The sequence below is a fragment of the Schistocerca nitens genome, chromosome 3 (assembly GCF_023898315.1).
Source record: "Schistocerca nitens isolate TAMUIC-IGC-003100 chromosome 3, iqSchNite1.1, whole genome shotgun sequence".
Classification (NCBI taxonomy): Eukaryota; Metazoa; Arthropoda; class Insecta; order Orthoptera; family Acrididae; genus Schistocerca; species Schistocerca nitens.
The window spans coordinates 622,775,342-622,797,946 of NC_064616.1; the positions used below are offsets into that span (position 1 = coordinate 622,775,342).

Sequence of the window (22,605 nt, forward strand, 5' to 3'; positions counted from 1 at the left end):
TCAGTATAAAAATAAATGTGTGATCCCTTCACATATGTTGTTACAAATTCATACCAATTTTCATTTCAGCTATCAATGGCTTGTAAAATAATATTTCATACAAAAAAATCTGTAGTTACTAGTGTATTGCAGTAGATAAGAAACTTTCACACATTAACTATATGGCAAAATACTCTTTGCTTTCCCTGCTATTTTTTGCCAAAAACTAGTTCCACTATCTTAAACCTTTTATGGTATATGAGGGATGTTTTGAATATTTCCCTTTCACTCGTGTGTGCATATGATTGGAAGTGAGTGCACTATGTCCAGTCCATTGGAGATACAGATCTTGTCTCAAATGTAAGGAAACATTCAGTATGTTAGCTACATTTTGTATGCACTTACGTGGTGTCCAGAACAGGGGAGGTGGACTTGCCCATTGCTGAGGAGGGGAATGCATTTCTGTACAGGGGCCAAGATATCTTGCGTGAACTTTATTTTTCATGTTACATTGACTATGTTGGTGAGGATAGATCACTATTCACCAAAAAGAGACAGACATTGAGCAACAATCAGTCACGTAGAAGAGATGGAAAATTCCTCAACCTTTGGAAAAAGTCTTTATACTCACTCTCTCACTATTATGTGGCATCGTTATGACCTGGCTGGGCTAGTAGTAACCTTTACTGGGCCTGGATTATTGGGAAATGAAATGGGTGTGGTGTCAGGAGATGGGGAAATGATACGGGATGGTGTTCGGCCACTGTTAACAATTCACCTAATGTTTACACCTTTGCAGCAGCACCCCAAGCATTCATGTTTGGAACTGCAAACTGGTGCACATCACCTGATTACATTATACACATGGGATATTCATGCTGCAAAAAATTAAAACAGGAAGTCAATCATTGTTCATTCATATAAAAGGTTTCTGAGAGGTCTCTGTCCCTATTTAAGGAATTGTTGTTCTCCTGTGTTCTTATCATGGAATTATGTTATTATGGTACTGAATTATGGGTGCAGTTGTTCATTTTATATCATAACCCTTGCTTGCAAAAGCATATTTTTGTGTAATTTATTGTTTGGACAGCATTTTTCACATGGAAGATGCAGTTAATTTTGCAGCTGCTGCCCTAACAATGGCTGAAACCATTAGAGAGAAGGGCAGAATGTCAAAGATGATGACAAAAATTCAGATGTAGTTGGCTTCATCCTAGGTTGGGAAGAAAGGGTGAAGGCAGGGTTATATAATCCCCATTGATGGAGGAGTTGTGGCCTGAAGATTGCCTGCAGTTTTGGAACTTCATGGATGTGGCTTGCTTTGGGAAGATGCTATTGATGATACAGGAAGGAATTTGCTCAAATGACACCTTAGTGCAGGAGGCAATTTTATAGTCAGAAGTAAGAAATGAACCATTTGTTTACACACATGATGATCACTCTCTCACAAGTTTCTCGTTGCTTGCATGCTGAAAGGAACCAAAAGATGCTAGCAAATCAGACATGAACTTCTGTTAATGAAGACATACATATACAAATAAAAAATCACATATTTAAAGTTATATTCATAATTATTCAGAAATGAATGACTGATGAGGTACCTTATTATGATACAATGGGTTGTGAGGATCATTGTTTCCAGATTGAATTTTTATTATGCAGCAGTGTATGTGCTGATTTGAAACTTCCTGCCAGATTAGTACTGTGTGCTGTACCAGTACTCAAACCTGGGACTTTGCCTTCCACAGGCAGGTGCTCTTACAATCCCCCCCTGGCTGTGGCCAAGCTAGGTCTCTGCAGCATTCTTTCGTACAGAAGTTCTAGTTACCTACAAGTTTTGCAGGAGAACTTCTCTAAGTTTGGAAGCTAGGAGATGGAGGCACTGGCAGAAGGAAAACTGGGAGGACAGGTTGTGAGTTGTGCGTGGGTAACTCAGTTGGTAGATCACTTGCTGAGGAGGCAAAGGTCCCAGGCCTGAGTCCTGGTCCAGCACACAATTTTAATCTAAAAGGAAATTTCAAATCAGCACACACTCCGCTGCAGAGTGAAACTTCATTCTGAATAGTTACAATGTATTTAGTCTGGTTTTTATTGCATGTTATTAATGGAGCTGGCAGTTTCTGTAATTACAGGCAAGCAGCACAATCTCTTGAGGAAGAAAGCATGATGTGGAGGAAAGCTTATAACGTAGTCAGTAATAATCTGTAGTGGCTAATGACAGAAAACGCTGACAACTTTAGAATTGTTACTGTAGTGGTTAAGAGTTTGAACATTGTAAGTAGGATAAATGTGTCTGTGAATAACATGAAAACAGTATGTGATAGTCTCATGGGAGCTACAAAATTTTGTCAGTTTACTGGAATGAGGTCATAAAAATCTTACTGTTATAACAGAGGTATGCAAAATCTTAAAATGTTTATTTTTTGTCTTATTATGGATAACAGTATCAAAACTTCTTTTCACAACACCAGTCAAGTTTTTGAAGCTTGGTTTATGTCCTCACACAAGAAGTGGGCAAGCATTTGGAGGGGTATTGTCACATGGGATGTTTCACAGTATTTATAGGACAGCTTTGTTTGATATACAAGGTTCCTGAAGTATATTAATTAAAATTAATACTTATTACCTAGATGTTATTCTTCACCAGCTTCCAAAGAATTACCTAGATGTTATTCTTCACCAGCTTCAAAATAGTCCCATTGGGAGTGAATACATATATCATAATGTTTTTGCCACATTTTAAATGCATCCTGGAAGTCTATTTGTTAGGGTTTTTTATCTTCTGTGATTCCATGTAAATCTGCTCCAGCGTATCAAGTCTCTGCCCTTTCAACTTGATTTTCGTCTTAGGAAATAGGAAGGAGGCTTTATTTTGCTGAGATGCAGAAAGCCTTTTCAATGATGACAGTTTCTTCTTACTTTGAGGATCATAGCCATAAACACAACTTTTTCACCAATTAGATGAAAGTTTGGATTTTCTTGAAGCAATTAAGTTCCATGCAGGGTCCCATGTGATGTTGCTTCTGATCATAATGGATGGTATATATGATCTTACATAATCAGATCTCTCATTTCCTAAACATTTTATGATGTGCTGTTAGTTGATCAGTGGATATCATCTTGTACATTAATAACTTATCTTTGTCTGTATCGAGTAACTGTAAAGTTGTGTTGTTTGCACATGATACAAGTTTAAGTATTAGTGATTTGGGTCAGGAACTGAATAATACAACAAATTAAGTTCTGAAGAGCAATTCTTAGTTATCAGATGATAGACTAATTCTTAATTGCAGTAAGACATAACACATCTGCTTTGTTAAACGCAATTCTTATTGTTCTGATATTAAAGTTTCTTACAATGATGGCACAGTTAGTGACCCAGATCTACATAACTAGCAGCAGTTACATATTCATGACCTGCAGTAGCTGAATGTAGTTACCATTACAGTTTTCTAACTATCCACTATCATCATCACTGATACACTGAAACTTATTTACTTCACATTTTTTGTTCTTTTATATCTTAAGGGGTAATAGTTGATACTCACTTCAAACAGGAAAAAGATTTATAATCTAAAAAAGGAGCCATTCAGGCAGTACATTGTATTGATTCATAAAGTTCTTGTAGGTTCTGTTTAACACGCTAAAAATTCTTACACTAACATTGTGGCCCAGTCACTTGCTTAAGTCATTTGTGATTGGCAGCATATATTCAGTGAATGCAAGTCACGGGCATGGTCTCTGTTTCCGGTACATCTTCAATTGATCAGAAGAGCTCTGATGCTCTATAACATACGTCTTGTATAAGCTTCCAGAACTGAGGGTTGTTGATGACAAACTACAGATTTTCCAACTCAAGTTACGATTTTTCTCCTGGTAAACTCCTTTTATTCCCTGCAGGATTGCTATTTGCCAGCTTAATTGTGCAGTGGGACAGTACCATTCATATGCGAGTAGTCCTTGATAGTGTTGTTGTAATTACACATCTATAAAATGCACAAGGAATTATAAAAGCTTGACCACGTATAGAAAGAACAGGAGTTTTTACCTGATCCAACCATCTTTGACTTGGGGAAAATGATGGATCTCTCAAATCATTCCTGGTGAATGTCGATTTCTCCTAATTGACTGTGATTGACACCTTACCCATTATTAAATCTTCTAAAATGAAGTAAATTTTTATACTAAATAAAACCAAGTTCAGTTGAGAAAATTGTTAAAATCACAGCATGACTAAAAGGCTGGCCAGTGCTTATCTTCAGGTGAAGCAACTTCCTGCTGCAGATAGAATCACAGAAAACAGAAATTAATACTTCTAGCTTTCTAAAATATACATTCCTCCTCCTCCTCCTCCTCCTCCTGGCGGGTAAGAGGGATTGCATGAAGAAATTTGGAAAGGAGAGGCAAGCCATTCAGATTGTAGGTTGTGAGGACGACACACCTGTTGTGAGATGGAAGTGTTGTCGAGATGAAGGAAAGCAAGATACTTCATTCTTTCCTTTCCTCCTCCCCACAATGGGTGACCTGCTCTCAGCCAAGGGTCTGAGTGACATGACACCCCTTCCCCAATTCCCCTTTCCCACCATCCTCAACCAATCTCTCTTTCTATTGTGAAAAAGGAAGTATAGCTCTGAGAGAGATGAGTAATATTTTTATTGTAAATTCTTATAGATGGAAAAAAATCCCAACACAAGAACTAATTAATGTACAGTGAGGAGATTTTGAGAATACATTTATCTAGGTAACATAGTTAAGTGATTAACTGCAACATCACAGGTTAAAGTGAGAAAAGCTATTGTAAATTTGAAATGTTGGTACATTAATAAAAATCAGAATGTTGAATGCAAACATGCATGCATTGTGTTGTACAAGTGCCAGATGTCAGTTTGTGCAATGGAGTTCCTTGCCTATTGTGCTTGGTCGGTCAATACAGGAATGGTTAATACTGGTTGTGGATGATGGTAGAGTTGTCATATATGCTCGATCGGGGACAGATCTGGTGATGGAGCAGGTCAAGCCAACGTGTCTGCACTCTGTAGAGCATAATAAGTTACAACAGCGGTATGTGGAAAAGCATGATCCTGCAGGAAAACATCCCATGAAACTCTGTTCATGAATGGCAGTACGAGAGTTGAATCACCAGACTGATGTACAAATTTGCTGTCAGGATACGTGGTATGACCCCAAGTGCACTCTTGCTGTCATACGAAATCGCACTCTAGGCCATAACAACAGGTGTAGGTCCAGTGTGTCTAGGCCACAGACAGCTTGGTTGCTGGAGATCACCTGTCCTCATTACCAACACATGGCCATCACTGGTGTCGAGGCAGAACTGGTGTTCATCAGAAAACACAACAGACCTTCAATCTATCCTCCAATGACCTCTGACTTGACACTGTGGAGCCTACTGCTGCTTGAATTGCTGCTGCAGATACAGTGTGGTGCTCCACAGCCATATGTCAAACACAATTATCTTCCCTCTCGGTAGTGCCACATGGCCGTCTGGAGCCTGTTCTTCTTGCAACCGTACCTTCCCCGACCACTGCTGCCAGCAATCATTTGCAGTGACTTTTTTCCTGCTGAGTCTTTCTGCAATATCGGCAGAAGGACCATCCAGCTTCACATAGCCTTATTACATGACCTCGCTCAAACTCAGTGAGATGTTGATAGTGGTGTCTTTGTCACCTTAAAGACATTATTGACTAACAGCAGCTCACTATGTCCAGTCTCAAAGGTAACTAACACTCATGACTGTTACAGCACATATTTAAAGCAAACCTAATTTGCAGCCTAATTGTGAGTTGTGCTACTAGTGCAGATATACACACATGCTTACAAACTTTTGTTTATCTTTCACAACTCCTCCTTGATGTTCAAATTTTGTTTTTGTTAGTGTATTTACTTTTGTAGTTGCTGTCAGTGTTATTGTCATTCTGGCATTTCACAGCTCTGTGTTCAGTTATTCCGTTTTGATTTGTTCCAGTAAATTATGGGTATGTTATGATCTGTTATATGATAGTGTGTCACTGACACAGATATCACATTTAATAAAAATAGATTGGATGAAAAACATTTTTGTGGTATTTATTAACATTCATCTATGAAATGGGTGCTAATTGTCAATCTGAATTTGTATCTTGCCTTATTTTAGATGTTTGTCAGTACTTGTCATTAATTTTGAAAACAAAAGTTTCTGTCACTGCACAATTTGCACATAGTGTTAAACCAAAGTTAACGGATAAAGGTCTAGCTGTAAGAAAGGCATTAGAGATTCAGTTTGTGTATATTAAAACACTAAAAGTTGTGCTTACTGCTTCTCGAGTTGCATTGGTACCATTTTGTGCCATGCCAGTTCTCAATTCTTGGTTGCATTTTAATACAGCTGTGTTTAAGTTTTTTGACATTTGTCAGTTTTTGGATTATTTACCTGCTTCTAATATTTATTGTTTTAATTGTACACCAGTTGCCTTCTTTCTATTTTGCATTTACAGTTCTTGTTGTTCCATGTTATGGAGAGCTAAAACAATTGTGTTGATGTGCCACTTCTATCACAGTCCTTAGGTTGATGCATTTGGAATCTTTATAAATTTGTTCCTTTTGCTGGAAAATAGTGGTCATACTTGTTGATGTTGATTGTGTTTCTGCTGCCGATACTTGTTTTAGAAAAGTTTTCAAAATCCTGTGTGGAAGTTATAACATATGCTGTATTGTGATATTCAATAAATATGCAGTGTATCGAAATGATACATTTTGTAGTTTACTTGTGTGCTGTGTAAGATTCAATGATAATGTTTATGCATTACAGCTTGCACTTACTGAACGATACTCTGCATTGCAACGTCCAATGAACATCCGCAAGCAACGCCTGCTTGATTCACTGCAAGTGCAGCAACTTTTCCGTGATATCGAAGATGAGGAAGCATGGATAAGAGAGAAGGAACCAGTAGCTGCATCTACAAACAGAGGTTAATAGTTTTTAGTATATTTTGTGACTGTCACTTAGTTTTGAAAAGGACTGCCTAAGTTTTTAAATATGTGCAGTAGTTTTGCAGAAGCCTGTTTCTGTAATGAAAGTTAAGAGCGTACATAAAATGTTATTGTAACTGAAGTATTACAGGTGTTGCATTATAGTAGCTGTATTTGTGTGGAATGCCCTCCCTCTGAAATTAAATATACGTATGGCATTGTTTAACAGGTACTGGCTAATTACTAAGACTATTGCTGCTTGTTCAACAACAACTACTACTACCACAAACACCGCACCAACTATTGCAGCAGTTCATTTGCAGCAATACAAGTTGCACTGCATAAGGCAAAATTAGGTGTTAAATAAGGATTGAGAGCACAGAAAAATTATTTTAAAAAATCCTTCTGTGGAACAAAGTGCATATCTGACTAAAATCTTTATGATTATAATGATGCAGGTTATGAATATCAAAAGTGTTTTGCTCTAGTTGACACTTGCTGTTGAAGCTAATGCAAATTGTACATTGGGCATGATGTGTGTGTGTTAAGGCTCTGATATAAGGTTGTTTCACAAAATAATAAAAAAAAATTAAAGTAGTTTTCATTTTTGGCGTGTTGTATACACTATAATTGTCAAATTTTCATGTTTCATTTCAGTTCAGTCAAATTCAACAGAGATCATATGTGCATGTGGTATTGAGTTATACTCAGTGTCAGTTAATGGCAATATTTCCTTCCCTCCCTCTTGCTGTGCCGAGAAAGTATGTGTAAAGTAGACAACTCATTGGATTTAATTAATGTCAAGAAAGGATTTCCTATATGACTCTCAAATGACCAGACAATACTATTGCTGATCCAGAGAATCTTCAGAAGGCTTCATCATAATTTCAGAAAAGTTTTTCTATCTTTAATTAAGCATGTGTGTAATTTCCTCATGCCTTCTAACTCTCTACCTTTTCATTGATCCTCCCCTCCCCCTGCGGGTCCAGGGGTTAGAATAGGCCCGAGGTATTCCTACCTGTCGTAAGAGGCGACTAAAAGGAGTCCCTCCCCCTCAAGGGGGTAGTTAGTGCCTGCGTCCGGAGATGGACGGTTCCACGACCTATATTTGCGGGCATTTTTGTTTTTCACTTCTTCTGGTTTCTTCCTTCCTTCCTTTGGTTGGTTCCTTTCTTTGTTCTACTCCATCTCACTGTCTTACTTACTCTTTCCCTTGCCTCCTTCTCCTTGCCTCCTTCTCCTTGCCTCCTTCTCCTTGCCTCCTTCTCCTTGCCTCCTTCTCCTTGCCTCCTTCTCCTTGCCTCCTTCTCCTTGCCTCCTTCTCCTTGCCTCCTTCTCCTTGCCTCCTTCTCCTTGCCTCCTTCTCCTTGCCTCCTTCTCCTTGCCTCCTTCTCCTTGCCTCCTTCTCCTTGCCTCCTTCTCCTTGCCTCCTTCTCCTTGCCTCCTTCTCCTTGCCTCCTTCTCCTTGCCTCCTTCTCCTTGCCTCCTTCTCCTTGCCTCCTGCTCCTTGCCTCCTGCTCCTTGCCTCCTGCTCCTTGCCTCCTGCTCCTTGCCTCCTGCTCCTTGCCTCCTGCTCCTTGCCTCCTGCTCCTTGCCTCCTGCTCCTTGCCTCCTGCTCCTTGCCTCCTGCTCCTTGCCTCCTGCTCCTTGCCTCCTGCTCCTTGCCTCCTGCTCCTTGCCTCCTGCTCCTTGCCTCCTGCTCCTTGCCTCCTGCTCCTTGCCTCCTGCTCCTTGCCTCCTGCTCCTTGCCTCCTGCTCCTTGCCTCCTGCTCCTTGCCTCCCGCTCCTCCTCTTCCTCCCCCTCCTCCTCTTCCTCTTCCTCCCTTGCCTCCTCTTCCTCCCTTGCCTCCCTTGCCTCCTCTTCCTCCCTTGCCTCCCTTGCCTCCCTTGCCTCCTCTTCCTCCCTTGCCTCCCTTGCCTCCTCTTCCTCCCTTGCCTCCTCTTCCTCCTTGCCTCCTCTTCCTCCTTGCCTCCCTTGCCTCCTCTTCCTCCTTGCCTCCCTTGCCTCCTCTTCCTCCTTGCCTCCCTTGCCTCCTCTTCCTCCTTGCCTCCCTTGCCTCCTCTTCCTCCTTGCCTCCCTTGCCTCCTCTTCCTCCTTGCCTCCTTGCCTCCTCTTCCTCCTTGCCTCCTTGCCTCCTCTTCCTCCTTGCCTCCTTGCCTCCTCTTCCTCCTAGCCTCCTCCTCTTCCTCCTAGCCTCCTCCTCTTCCTCCTAGCCTCCTCCTCTTCCTCCTAGCCTCCTCCTCTTCCTCCTAGCCTCCTCCTCTTCCTCCTAGCCTCCTCCTCTTCCTCCTAGCCTCCTCCTCTTCCTCCTAGCCTCCTCCTCTTCCTCCTAGCCTCCTCCTCTTCCTCCTAGCCTCCTCCTCTTCCTCCTAGCCTCCTCCTCTTCCTCCTAGCCTCCTCCTCTTCCTCCTAGCCTCCTCCTCTTCCTCCTAGCCTCCTCCTCCGCCACCTCCTCCTCCTTGCCTTCTCTGGTCTCCGCCTCGGCATTTGAGACAGTCTGTCCTTTCTCTCCCTCTCTCCCTTCTTTTTCCTCTTCTTCCTTCCTCCCTGTGTGTGCCTGAAGGCCGACTCACGCGTTCGCACGCGTAGCCGGTGACGGGGTAACGCGTAATTCCCCGCCCTGGGTAGACAAGTAAGGCACGCACGTACCCCCTGGTAAAGGCCAGGCCCAGGGAGGGGTGATTGCCTGAGCTGACACCTTCCAACCATGCCGATTTGTCCCTCCGTCTGTTTCTCGGGAGGTGTGACCTGAGGTGTAAACATTCACCTAAGGCGGGAGTGCCCTCTGAGAGGGTCCCCACAAGGAAGGAGCGCGCCATTGGAGACACTGGCAATCATGGGGGATTCCTCCGCAATGGATTTCTCTTCTTCTTCTCTCTCGACTTCTGCCCAAAAACGGAAACTTGACCAGCCGCCAGTGATAAAAGTACTACCGTCTGCCCCACAGTTCCTCGTAGTTTCTCGATCTGAGGACGGAAAGGATTTTTCGTCTGTCAACCCTTTCGTTATCCAGAAGGGCGTAGATGCCATAGCCGGATCTGTCAAGTCTTGTACCAGGTTGCGTAACGGTACCTTGTTACTAGAAACTGAGAGCGCCTTTCAGGCACAAAAACTGCTTCGGGCCACACTCCTGTACACGTTCCCTGTCCGGTTGGAGGCTCACCGCACTTTGAATTCGTCTCGTGGTGTGGTATATACTAGATCACTCGACGGATTGACTGACGAGGAGATTCAGTCTTTCCTCGCTGAGCAGGGCGTGACGACTGTCCATAGGGTCATGAAAAAGGTCAACAATGACCTTGTACCGACCCGGACATTTTTCTTGACCTTTGATAGTGTTCAGCTGCCGTCGCGCATCAAAGCAGGCTATGAGGTTATTTCTGTTCCCCCCTATGTCCCGACACCTACTCGCTGCTACCAGTGTCAGCGTTTTAATCACACTCGCCAGTTTTGTTCCAATGCGTCTAAATGTGTCGCTTGTGGCAGGGATGCCCATGAGGGTGACTGTCCACCTCCGTCTCCTCGTTGTGTGAACTGTCAGGGTGACCATGCAGCGTCCTCCCGCGATTGTCCCATCTACAAGGAAGAACACTGTATACAGGAAATTCGGGTCAAAGAGAAAGTGTCCACCTCGGCTGCTCACAAGCTATTTGCTAGTAGGAAGCCCACGCTGCTCCCAGCGGGGAAATACAGTACTGTCCTCGCCTCTCCTCTGACTACCAGGGAGGTGGTGACGCAGACATGCGATCTGACCTTCAGCACTACGGTCGTCCATTCGGCCAGTGCTAAGATCGCCCGGTCGACGTGTCCTCTTCCTCCCGTCACCCATCAGACACAAACACCTTCATCACCTTCTGCCAAGACGAAGACCCAGAAGTCAGATGCACGGGCCTTCAAGAAGGAACCATCCCGTGCAGATTTCCTACGTACCTTGAACTCCCAGCCATCGACCAGTACTTCCACTAAACGACCTTCCAAGAAGGCTCATAGGAAGCACAGTTCTCCTTCTCCGCCACGGCGCATTTCTTCTCCTGTGCCACCCAGTGGTTGCCGCCCCAGGCCGTCATCCGTTTCGCCTGGCCGCACCGTTGGTAGCCGAACATCTGGCCGTTCACCGGCCGAGGAAGCTCCCCCTCCCGGCTATCTAAACAAGATGGCCGATGAACCTGTAGAACCAATGGACGATGACTGTCCGCCTACTGATAGCGGCGGCAGTGCTCGCTCGAAGCCAGGCCCTCAGCGGCCTTCGAGGTGATCCCTTCTTTCATCTTCCTTTTCTTCTCACGATGGCACTTATTCACTGGAATATTCACAGCATTCGCTCCAACCGAGAGGACTTAAAGTTGCTGCTCCGCTTGCACCGTCCACTCGTCGTAGCCCTCCAGGAAACGAAGCTATGCCCATGCGATCAAATTGCCTTGGCACACTACACCTCTGTGCGTTTTGACCTACCCCCTGTGGAAGGTATTCCGGCTCATGGAGGGGTTATGTTGCTGGTCCGGGATTATATTTACTACGATCCCATCACATTGCACACCGGTCTGCGGGCAGTTGCCATCCGAATTACTCTCCCCACTTTTACATTTCCCATTTGTACTGTTTACACTCCATCGTCGTCTGCTGTTACCAGGGTAGACATGATGCAAATTATTGCTCAGCTACCTGCACCATTTTTGTTGACTGGAGACTTCAATGCCCACCATCCCCTTTGGGGCTCTCCAGCATCCTGCCCGAGGGGCTCCCTGTTAGCAGACCTTTTCAACCACCTCCGTCTTGTCTGCCTCAATACTGGCGCCCCCACTTTTCTTTCGGACACAACTCACACCTATTCCCATTTAGACCTCTCTATATGTACTACCCAACTTGCACGACGGTTTGAGTGGTATGCACTTTCTGATACATATTCGAGCGACCACTTCCCGTGTGTTATCCATCTCCTGCATCATACCCCCTCTCCGTGCTCAACTAGTTGGAACATCTCCAAAGCAGACTGGGGGCTCTTCTCTTCCAGGGCGACCTTTCAGGATCAAACCTTCACAAGCTGCGATAGTCAGGTCGCACACCTCACGGAAGTCATTCTCACTGCTGCTGAATATTCCATCCCTCACACTACTTCTTCTCCATGTCGCATACCGGTCCCCTGGTGGACCGCAGCATGTAGAGACTCTTTACGTGCTCGTCGGCGTGCTTTACGCACCTTTAAACGCCACCCTACAGTGACGAATTGTATCAATTATAAACGATTACGTGCGCAGTGTCGTCGTATTATTAAAGAAAGCAAGAAAGCCAGCTGGGCTGCTTTCACAAGCACCTTGGCTGCTTTCACAAGCACCTTCAACAGTTTTACTCCTTCTTCTGTTGTCTGGGGTAGCCTGCGCCGGCTATCTGGCACTATGGTCCACTCACTAGTTTCTGGCTTGACGGCCGCGAATGACGTCCTTGTGGCCCCTGAGGATGTCTCCAATGCCTTCGGCCGCTTTTTCGCAGAGGTTTCGAGCTCCGCTCATTACCACCCTGCCTTCCTCCCCCGAAAACAGGCAGAGGACGCTAGGCCACCGAATCGTGAAAGTTATAATGCCCCATTCACCGTGCGGGAACTCGAAAATGCACTTGCGCGGTCACGGTCCTCCACTCCAAGGCCTGATTCTATTCATATTCAGATGCTGAAGAACCTTTCTCCTGCTGGTAAAGGTTTCCTTCTTCGTACTTATAATCGCATCTGGATTGAGGGACATGTTCCCGCATGCTGGCGCGAGTCTATTGTTGTACCGATTCCTAAGCCGGGGAAGGAAAAGCACTTGCCTTCCAGTTATTGACCCATCTCGCTTACCAGCTGTGTCTGTAAGGTGATGGAGCGAATGGTTAACTCTTGTTTGGTTTGGCTGCTCTAATCTCGACGCCTACTTACCAATGTACAATGTGGATTTCGTAGGCGCCGCTCTGCTGTTGACCATCTGGTTACCTTGTCGACTTTCATTATGAATAACTTCTTGCCGAAGCGCCCGACCGCGGCTGTGTTCTTTGATTTGGAGAAGGCTTAAAACACCTGTTGGAGGGCGGGCATTCTCCGCACCATGCATACATGGGGCCTTCGCGGTCGCCTCCCTCTTTTTATTCGTTCCTTTTTAATGGATCGACAGCTCAGGGTACGTGTGGGTTCTGTCCTGTCGGACACCTTTCGCCAGGAGAATGGGGTGCCACAGGGCTCAGTTTTGAGCGTCGCTCTCTTCGCCATAGCGACCAATCCAATAATGGATTGCCTCCCAGCTGATGTATCAGGCTCCCTTTTTGTGGACGATTTTACCATCTATTGCAGGGTGCAGCGTACATGTTTCCTGGAGCGCTGTCTTCAGCGTTCTCTTGACCGTCTTTACTCCTGGACTGTCACCATTGGCTTCCGTTTTTCTGCCGAGAAGACGGTCTGTATTAACTTCTGGCGCTACAAAGAGTTTCTCCCACCGTCCTTACGACTCGGTCCCGTTGCTCTCCCATTCGTGGAGACAAAATTTTTAGGTCTTACATTTGACAGGAAACTTAGCTGGTCTCCACATGTGTCGTATTTGGCTGCCCGTTGTACCCGTTCTCTAAATGTCCTCCGTGTTCTTAGTGGTATGTCGTGGGGAGCGGATCGAACCGTCCTACTTCGCCTATATTGGTCGATCGTCCGCTCCAAGCTGGATTATGGGAGCTTCGTATACTCCCCTGCACAGCCGTCCATCTTACGCCGCCTCAACTCCATACAACATCGGGGTTTACGTCTTGCGATTGGAGTGTTTTATACTAGTCCCGTCGAGAGTCTTCATGCTGAAGCCGGTGAATTGCCACTCACCTACCGGCGCGATATACTGCTTTGTCGGTATGCCTGTCTGCTACTGTCAATGCCCGACCACCCGTCTTATTGTTCCTTTTTTGATGACTCTCTCTACCGTCAATACGGGTTGTATGTCTCTGCGCTGCTACCCCCTGGAGTTCGCTTTCGTCGCGTCCTTCAACACCTTGATTTTAAACTCCCTGCAACCTTTAGAATGGGCGAGAGCCACACATGACCTTGGCTCCAGGCTCAGGTTCGCGTTCACCTTGATCTCAGCTCGCTCCCAAAGGAGGTTACCCCCGGTTCGGTATACCACTCCCGTTTTGTCGAACTTCGTTCAAGGTTCATTAATATGACCTTCATTTATACAGATGGCTCTGAGACCAATGACGGGGTCGGGTGTTCTTTTATTGTCGGGGCACAAAGTTTCAAATACCGGCTCCATGGCCATTGTTCGGTCTTCACAGCTGAGCTCTTTGCCCTCTACCAGGCTGTTCTTTACATCTGCCGCCACCGACATTCTGCTTGTGTCATCTGCTCCGATTCCCTGAGCGCCATCCAGAGCCTTAGTGATCCGTATCCGGTTCATCTTTTCGTGCACCGGATCCAACGCTCTCTTCAGCAGCTGGTGGATGACGGTTCTCCGGTTAGCTTTATGTGGGTTCCTGGCCATGTCGGTATCCCTGGGAACGAAGCTGCAGATGCTGTGGCCAAGGCTGCAGTCTTCCAGCCTCGGACAGCTTCTTGTTGTCTCTTCATCAGATTGTAGCAGGGTCATTTGTCGGTGCATTTTATCACTGTGGCATGCCGATGGGGCTGCACTTACAGACTACAAGCTTTTGGCCTTGAAACCTCTTCCCGCTGCTTGGACATCCTCCTCACGCCCTTCTCGGCGGGAGGAGGTCGTTTTGGCCCGGCTACAAATTGGACACTGCCGGTTCAGCCATCGCCATCTGCTGACGGCTGCGCCGGCGCCGTTCTGCCCATGTGGGCAATTGCTGACGGTCCGCCACATTTTAACGTCCTGTCTGGATTTTAATACACTGCGTCTTGATCTTGGCCTGCCATATACTCTGGATGCCATTTTAGCGGATGACCCAGGAGCAGCTGCTCGCGTTCTTAGTTTTATCAACTTGACAAACCTGTCTAAGGACATTTGATTATGCTGTTTTTTTTAATCCTCTGCCTGTCTGTCTTTCATAGTATTGTCCCTTTTAGTTGCTGTTTTAACCTTGTGCCTCGCGGTGCATTCCTAACTTAGTCTGGGCGCTAATGAGCATTGTAGTTGTGCACCCTAAAACCACAAAAAATAAGAAAATTGTTTCAGTCTTCAGTTCAGCATGTGCCACACATTTTTCATTACCTTCTCCTGGCTATAACTAGCAGTATCCTTCTTTGCATCATAATTGTTATTTGTCAAGCTTGTATAATGAGAAATGAGTCTTTAATTGTTAAACCTGGAAGAGCAGTGGCTATATGAATTTTTCTCTCTTAATTGTTGAAGTATATACCTGTATTTAGAACAGACTTCAATTTTTTTTAAAATTGATATTGACAATAAAATTTCTTCACAATACTTTATCTCTCTCTTCCACCATTGATCCAGAAACCAGTGTACATTTTTCAACTCAGTATAGATTAAAGTTTGGAAACATCGGTGTTCATCTACATCTTCATGGTTACTTTGCAATTCACACTTAAGTGCCTGGCAGAGGGTTCGTCGAACCATTTTCATACTACTTCTCTACCATCCCACTTTCTGTTCAGCCTCTGATTTTTCTTATTTTATCATGATCATTTTTCCCTACATAGGTGGGTGCCAACAAAATATTTTTGCATTCGGAAGAAAAAGTTGGTGATTGAAATTTCGTAAATAGATCTCGCCACAAAGAAAATCGCCTTTGTTTCAGTGTCTGCCACCCCAACTTGCGTATCATCTAAGTGTTCTGCCAACAAAGCACAGTCTTTGTTCCACCTTCCCCACAATATTATCTATGTGGTCTTTCCAATTTAAGTCGCTCATAATTGTAATTCCTAGGTATTTAGTAGAATTGGCAGCCCTTAGATTTGTGCGATTTATCGTATACCCAAAATTTATCCGATTTATTTTAGTACCCATGTGGATAACCACGCACTTTTCTTTGTTTTGTGCCAATTGCCACTTTTAGCACCATACAGAAATTCTCTCTAGATCATTTTGTAATTGGAATTGATCGTCTGATGATTTTACTATACGGTAAATTACAGCATCATCTGCAAACAATCTGAGGGGGCTGCTCAGATTATCACCTAGATCATTTATGTAAATCAGGAACAGCAGAGGGCCTATGACACTACCTTGCGGAATGCCAGATATCACTTCTGTTACTTGATGATTTACCGTCTATCACTATGAACTGGGACCTCACTGAAAGGAAATCATGAATCCAGTCACACAACTGGGATGATACTCCGTATGCATGCAATTTGATTAATAGTTGAGTCAAATTGTAATAAGTTACATATTAGGCCATGGGAGGAGGATAACAGGTATTACATTGGTAAAAAAGTTATCTGCTACATATGGTATCTGTCAGGTTTCTGATAAATCTTATTTCCCTTAACTGATTACTGCAATTGAATGTCTCATTTTACAACACACAACTCTATTTGTATTTACTGTTACTTGTGGTTATCGGTCTTATACTGGTTCAAACTATTGTTTTCAACCTTACAAATGTTAATGCAAAAAGATATTTGAATGATACACACAAGACAGTATTAATACTCACCTTATTGCATTCATACTGTCGCAGAAGAAGCTGAGTAGCACTGTGGTGTAGTGGTTGTGACACTAAACTGTTGCATGGAGGGTCATGAGTTTAAAATAACCTGGACTGTACAATTTTAATTTCTATATTCGGTTTGAGGACATTCTAGAAGTATCGACAAATGTCAAAAATCATTGTACTGGAATGTTCTGTAGCTGTATATATACTGCATGTGCTCTGACTGAAGGTGGTTCACTCCAAGCTCTTGTATGTGCAAGTACTGAATTAACCTTCATTAAGCAAAGTTACTGTTTGTCATTCAGCTAATTACACCTTCTTCTATGTGACCATATCAACTATGCCTTTTTATGTTAATAAATCACAGAGACTATATTTCTTTATTTTATTTATTTATTTATTTTAGGTCGTGATCTTATTGGTGTGCAGAATCTAATCAAGAAACATCAGGCTGTCTTAGCAGAAATTAATAATCATGAAAATCGCATAACTGCTGTGTATCAGTCAGGTCAGCAAATGCTGGATGAGGGACACTTTGCAAGTGATGAAATAAAACAGAGGGTTGCAACGCTAAATGATCACTGGACACAACTAAAAGATAAAGCACTGCAGGTAAAGCAGACGGTTTATATTTGACTGTACTATACATGGGCATTTCTAAAACATTAATAGAAAAATTCTTCTATGTTCCAAAATAGAATAGCCATTAATTTGCAAATATCTATTTGCTTAATTTTCAGAGGAAACAAGATCTGGAAGATTCACTTCAAGCACATCAGTACTTTGCAGATGCAAATGAAGCAGAATCATGGATGAAAGAGAAGGAACCAATTGTGTGTAATACTGACTATGGAAAGGATGAAGATTCGAGTGAGGCTCTTCTCAAAAAGCACGAGGCACTTGTTTCTGATTTGGAAGCTTTTGGAAACACAATTTTAAGTCTCCGTGAGCAAGCACAATCGTGCAGGGTCTGTATTAGCGGAAGTATATTTCTACAAGTTCATAGGCATATCTTTATGTTGCATTTCAATGCTCGTCAGCTGTCTTTTGAAATGGCAAAATGACTTGTTAAATAAAACATATATTGTAATGTTGTATTTTAATAGGCTTCAAATCAAATTCATAAAATCTAAATTGCTTTCAGTTTTGTTCATTTACAAAAATGCATTATGCATGTGCCTGTTGATTTCATAATTAATTTGTGTGATTAGCATCTAGCATATTTTATATAACCTTTTAAAGTAGATGTTACAGTTCACTGACATTTTACAACATGCATCAAAATGAACATATCTGTAGTATCATTCCTTACTGAATTTTATTCTGCTTAACCACCTGAGTCCAGTATACAGTATCACGTATATGTCCAAAGAATCTCAATATAAGGTACAAAATTCAATGTTCTAACCAAAAATTCAACTTACAGAAACACTTTCACATGAACGATAAACTTCAAAATGAAGCACAGTAGCTGCAGGAGAAATTTGTTTATGCAGCATATTTAACACCTTCTTCCGGTGTAGTTCTAAATCATTCGTACACTGTGTAACTGACAGTGTATACATTTGATATTCTGAGAGAATGTAAGAAGATTCCAAAAAGAATGCAGTATAAATCCCAGCACCTTTTTGGTACCTTGTCATGATATTCATAGCTACTTCTATTCGGAAATTTCTTTGCATGTGATTCAAAATTAACCCGTATAAAAAACAGACTTATGAATTAGTCACATAGATCCAGTGAAGTTGTCACTTGTAATTCCTAATCTCATGTTTTGTTAATTATGTAATATTTTGATTTTTCTTAGTCTGCCAACATAACTGAAGTGAATAAATTTTGATTACAGCAACAAGAAACACCTGTAATTGATGTCTCAGGGAAAGAATGTGTTATGGCACTGTATGATTATACAGAAAAATCACCCCGTGAGGTTTCCATGAAGAAGGGTGATGTTCTCACTCTTCTGAATTCAAACAACAAGGTTTGTTTATTCCTTTTTAGTTATTGATTTTCTGACAAATGTTTTAAGGCATTAAACCAGTTGATCTGACAGCAATGATTCACAAGTACTAACTTGTCCTTAAATTTGAGAGTTGTTTTTATATGTTAGTACATGACATGACAAAGATGGGCCGAAGAATTGTGAATGAATATAAAATTGTTAATATTGTCTCCTGTGTCTGGAAAGAGGACACAAATGATATGAGTGATCAAAGTACTGACTGTTTTAAAAGTAGTGCATTTTCTCCAGAAATCGCGTTAAGTTTGTTTTGTAGGAATTTAAGTTACCAGTCTTTTCCCCACTGCATTCACAATAAATGGTGCACGTGAAGGACTGTTGGTAAACCTCTCTATAAACTTGAATCTCTGATTTTCCCACATTGAGAAGCACTGCTCACGTGGTTGAACTATACAGCCTGGGGATTCTTCCAGTGTGTCAGTCAGTCTGGCACCTTCTATGTGTCCAGTGATTAGTTTCATGTGTGATTAGTTTTATGTGGTTTTTCCTCTTTAAATCACTCCATAAACAGTTTCCTGGTACTTAATTTTAGACGATAGAATTTAGTTTTCCACCCTTCCCTATGTTGTTCTTGGTTGCTGTGTCTGTATCATCACTGAGTAACTTAATGTAAAACCAAAATTTATTAGTAATTTTTTATAGGATTGGTAGATAGAAGTTTCGTTTCTAATTCATTGAACATTCCACATAGCTTTCTCCTTTGCTTTGTTCAGTTTTCATTTGTCTAAAGGATTTTAACTGTGTTTAAGTATGTGTTGAACAGGAGGCTCTATTTGCTGTTGGAGCAGCTTCCTAATATATCTATTGAACCAGGCTAGGTCTTTACCGTCCCTCACATTCTTTATTCTACACATAATCTGTGTAAGGCATAGTGTACTATAGAATTTGATCAATTTATACTCAGTTTTCGAGCTTGGAGATTAGAAATACCTTCTTCCCTGTCTTAACATTCATACTAGCACCCACACTCAATGATGCTATAATGGCCTTAGTATCACAATTTCCCTGTTCTACATTAACTGAATTGAAAAGTTGTGGTTTGTTTGTAATCAGTAGATTTAAGACGTACCCTCACGATAGCAAATCTCCTTCAACTTTCCCCACAGAAAGAAATCCAGGGACGTCTGATCCGGTGAACGTGTGGGCCATGGCATGGTGCTTCGATGACCAATCCACCTGTCATGAAATATGCTATTCAGTACCGCTTCAACCGCACGCAAGCTATGTGCTGCACATCCATCATGTTGGAAGTACATCTCCAGTCTGTCATGCAGTGAAACATCTTGTAGTAACATTGGTAGAACATTACGTAGGAAATCAGCATACATTGCACCATTTAGATTGCCATCGATAAAATGGGGACCAATTATCCTTCCTCCCTTAATGCCCACCAAGGTTGCTGATCCACTTGTCGCAACCATTGTGGATTTTCCACTGCCCAATAGTGCATATTACGCCGGTTTACGTTACCGCTGTTGGTGAATGACGCTTCGTCGCTAAATTGAACACGTGCAAAAAATCTGTCATCGTCCCGTAATTTCTCTTGTGCCCAGTGGCAGAACTGTACACGACGTTCAAAGTCATCACCATGCAATTCCTGGTGCATAGAAATATGGTATGGGTGCAATCGATGTTAATGTAACATTCTCAACACCGACGTTTGTCTGCTACTGATGTGCGGATTAGGCGCAACAGCAGCTAAAACACCTACTTGGGCATCATCATTTCTTGCAGGTCGTGGTTGATGTTTCACATGTGGCTGAACACTTTCTGTTTCCTTAAATTACGTAACTATCCGGCGAACTGTCCAGACACTTGGATGATGTCATCCAGGATACCGAGCAGCATACATAGCACATGCCCGTTGGCTATTTTGATCACAATAGCCATACATCAACATGATATCAATCTTTTCCGCAATTGGTAAACGGTCCATTTCCGCACTGGCGGAATGTTACGTGATACCACGTGCTGATACGTTTGTGACTATTACAGCGCCATCTATCACAAAGCGAAAAAAGTGGTCCAACTAAAACATTCATTTTTTCTTACGTACTCCACGAATATGTAATAAAAAATTGGGGTTCCTATTTTGAAAAACGCAGCTGATACCCATTTGACCTATGGCAGTGCCATATAGCGGGCCAACCATAGCGCCATCTGGTTTCCCCCTTCAAGCTAGACAAGTTTCGTTCTTTGTAGTTTTCTCGTTTCTTGCTTATTTCGCAAGATATTGGCCTGGTCACTATGCACCACCCTGTATATTGTTTTTAGGTATAGGTTTAAATCTGCAGGTAGCTGCTAAGTGTAAAATCAGCTAATTGCCTAATGTTGTGTGTGGACATAAGAAAAAATCACAAAGACAATTTATTGGCATAGTCTTCCATTTAATGTAGAATGGGGGGGAGAGGGGGGGGGAGGCGGGGGTGTAAAAGAGAGTTGTGATGCATTGTTTTACTTTATTCCTATAGTTCTGCTTATTTTAAATTTGTGATATAAAAGTTTTTTTTTGTGCACATTGCAGGATTGGTGGAAAGTTGAAGTTAATGATCGTCAAGGATTTGTTCCAGCTGCATATGTTAAGAAGATTGAAGCAGGATTATCTGCCTCTCAGCAGAACCTTGCAGACAAGAATTCAATAGCAGCAAGACAAAATCAGATTGAAGCTCAGTATGATCAGTTACTGAGTTTGGCTAGGGAACGCCAAAATAAACTCAATGAGACTGTAAAGGCTTATGTGCTGGTTCGTGAAGCAGCAGAACTTGCAACTTGGATAAAAGACAAGGTAAGAGTTTTTGAATTTCATTCATAAACACTAATGTAAACACCAGGGGTCTTGTAAAAAGTGTTTGACATTAACAAAATTGTCTTATTGTGTATAAAATCTGGCCCAGTTAATTCCTCTAAAGATAAACAATAACAGATATTTACTGTGCTAATACAGTGAAACCCCGCTTTTTACACTTTTCAAGGGACTTCAAAACATGGTGTAAAACATGGGAAAATGTAAAATATGGGAAATAACGTTTCAAGCTGTAAAAATTACGTATAGGATACCCCCTTGCACTTTATGTATGATATATGTACATAACAGGCATCAAAAGACTTTGTCAGGGACTTTTTTATTATCTACTAAAGGTTTATTATGGAATAAAAACTGCTGATGTGCCTGGAATTGATAACTGTCTGGGAAGTGGAAACATTTGACTTAATTTCAAACATAAAAATCGATGAAACTTCCTGGCAGATTAAAACTGTGGGCCCGACCGAGTCTCGAACTCGGGACCTTTGCCTATCGCGGGCAAGTGCTCTACCAACTGAGCTACCGAAGCATGACTCACGCCCGGTACTCACAGCTTTACTTCTGCCAATATCTCGCCTCCTACCTTCCAAACTTTACAGCTCTCCTGCGAACCTTGCAGAACTAGCACTCCTGAAAGAAAGGATATTGCGGAGACATGGCTTAGCCACAGCCTGGGGGATGTTTCCAGAATGAGATTTTCACTCTGCAGCGGAGTGTGCGCTGATATGAAACTTCCTGGCAGATTAAAACTGCTGCAGAGTGAAAATCTCATTCTGGAAACATCCCCCAGGCTGTGGCTAAGCCATGTCTCCACAATATCCTTTCTTTCAGGAGTGCTAGTTCTGCAAGGTTCGCAGGAGAGCTTCTGTAAAGTTGGAAGGTAGGAGACGAGGTACTGGCAGAAGTAAAGCTGTGAGTACCGGTCATGAGTCGTGCTTCGGTAGCTCAGTTGGTAGAGCACTTGCCCGCGAAAGGCAAAGGTCCCGAGTTAGAGTCTCGGTCGGGCACACAGTTTTAATCTGCCAGGAAGTTTCATATCAGCGCACACTCCGCTGCAGAGTGAAAATCTCATTCTATAAAAATCGATGTTTTTGGAAAACCTGCAGATGTCATTGATTATTTAAATAATGAAATACTGCACTAGTTATGTATATTTTTATGCTTAGCACAACGCGTTTTGAGAATTTTTTTCTCATTGTCAAGTGCAAATATGTAAATAAGTATTTTGTATGGTGTTTGAATATGTGTTATTCTGCA

General features: G+C 42.6%; 1 protein-coding gene across 4 annotated transcripts in view; it reads left to right on the forward strand.

Annotated features, from left to right (window-relative positions):
• The window catches only part of LOC126248568 (spectrin alpha chain), a 134,147-nt gene that overhangs the window by 55,271 nt on the left and 56,271 nt on the right, over positions 1-22,605 (forward strand). For all 4 annotated transcript variants that reach the window (XM_049949666.1, XM_049949667.1, XM_049949668.1 and 1 more), the window contains exons 16-20: positions 6,785-6,944; positions 16,932-17,137; positions 17,266-17,493; positions 18,372-18,506; positions 21,070-21,330. In XM_049949666.1, the coding sequence (XP_049805623.1) occupies positions 6,785-6,944; positions 16,932-17,137; positions 17,266-17,493; positions 18,372-18,506; positions 21,070-21,330 (990 nt within the window). The remainder of the gene's footprint in view (positions 1-6,784; positions 6,945-16,931; positions 17,138-17,265; positions 17,494-18,371; positions 18,507-21,069; positions 21,331-22,605) is intronic.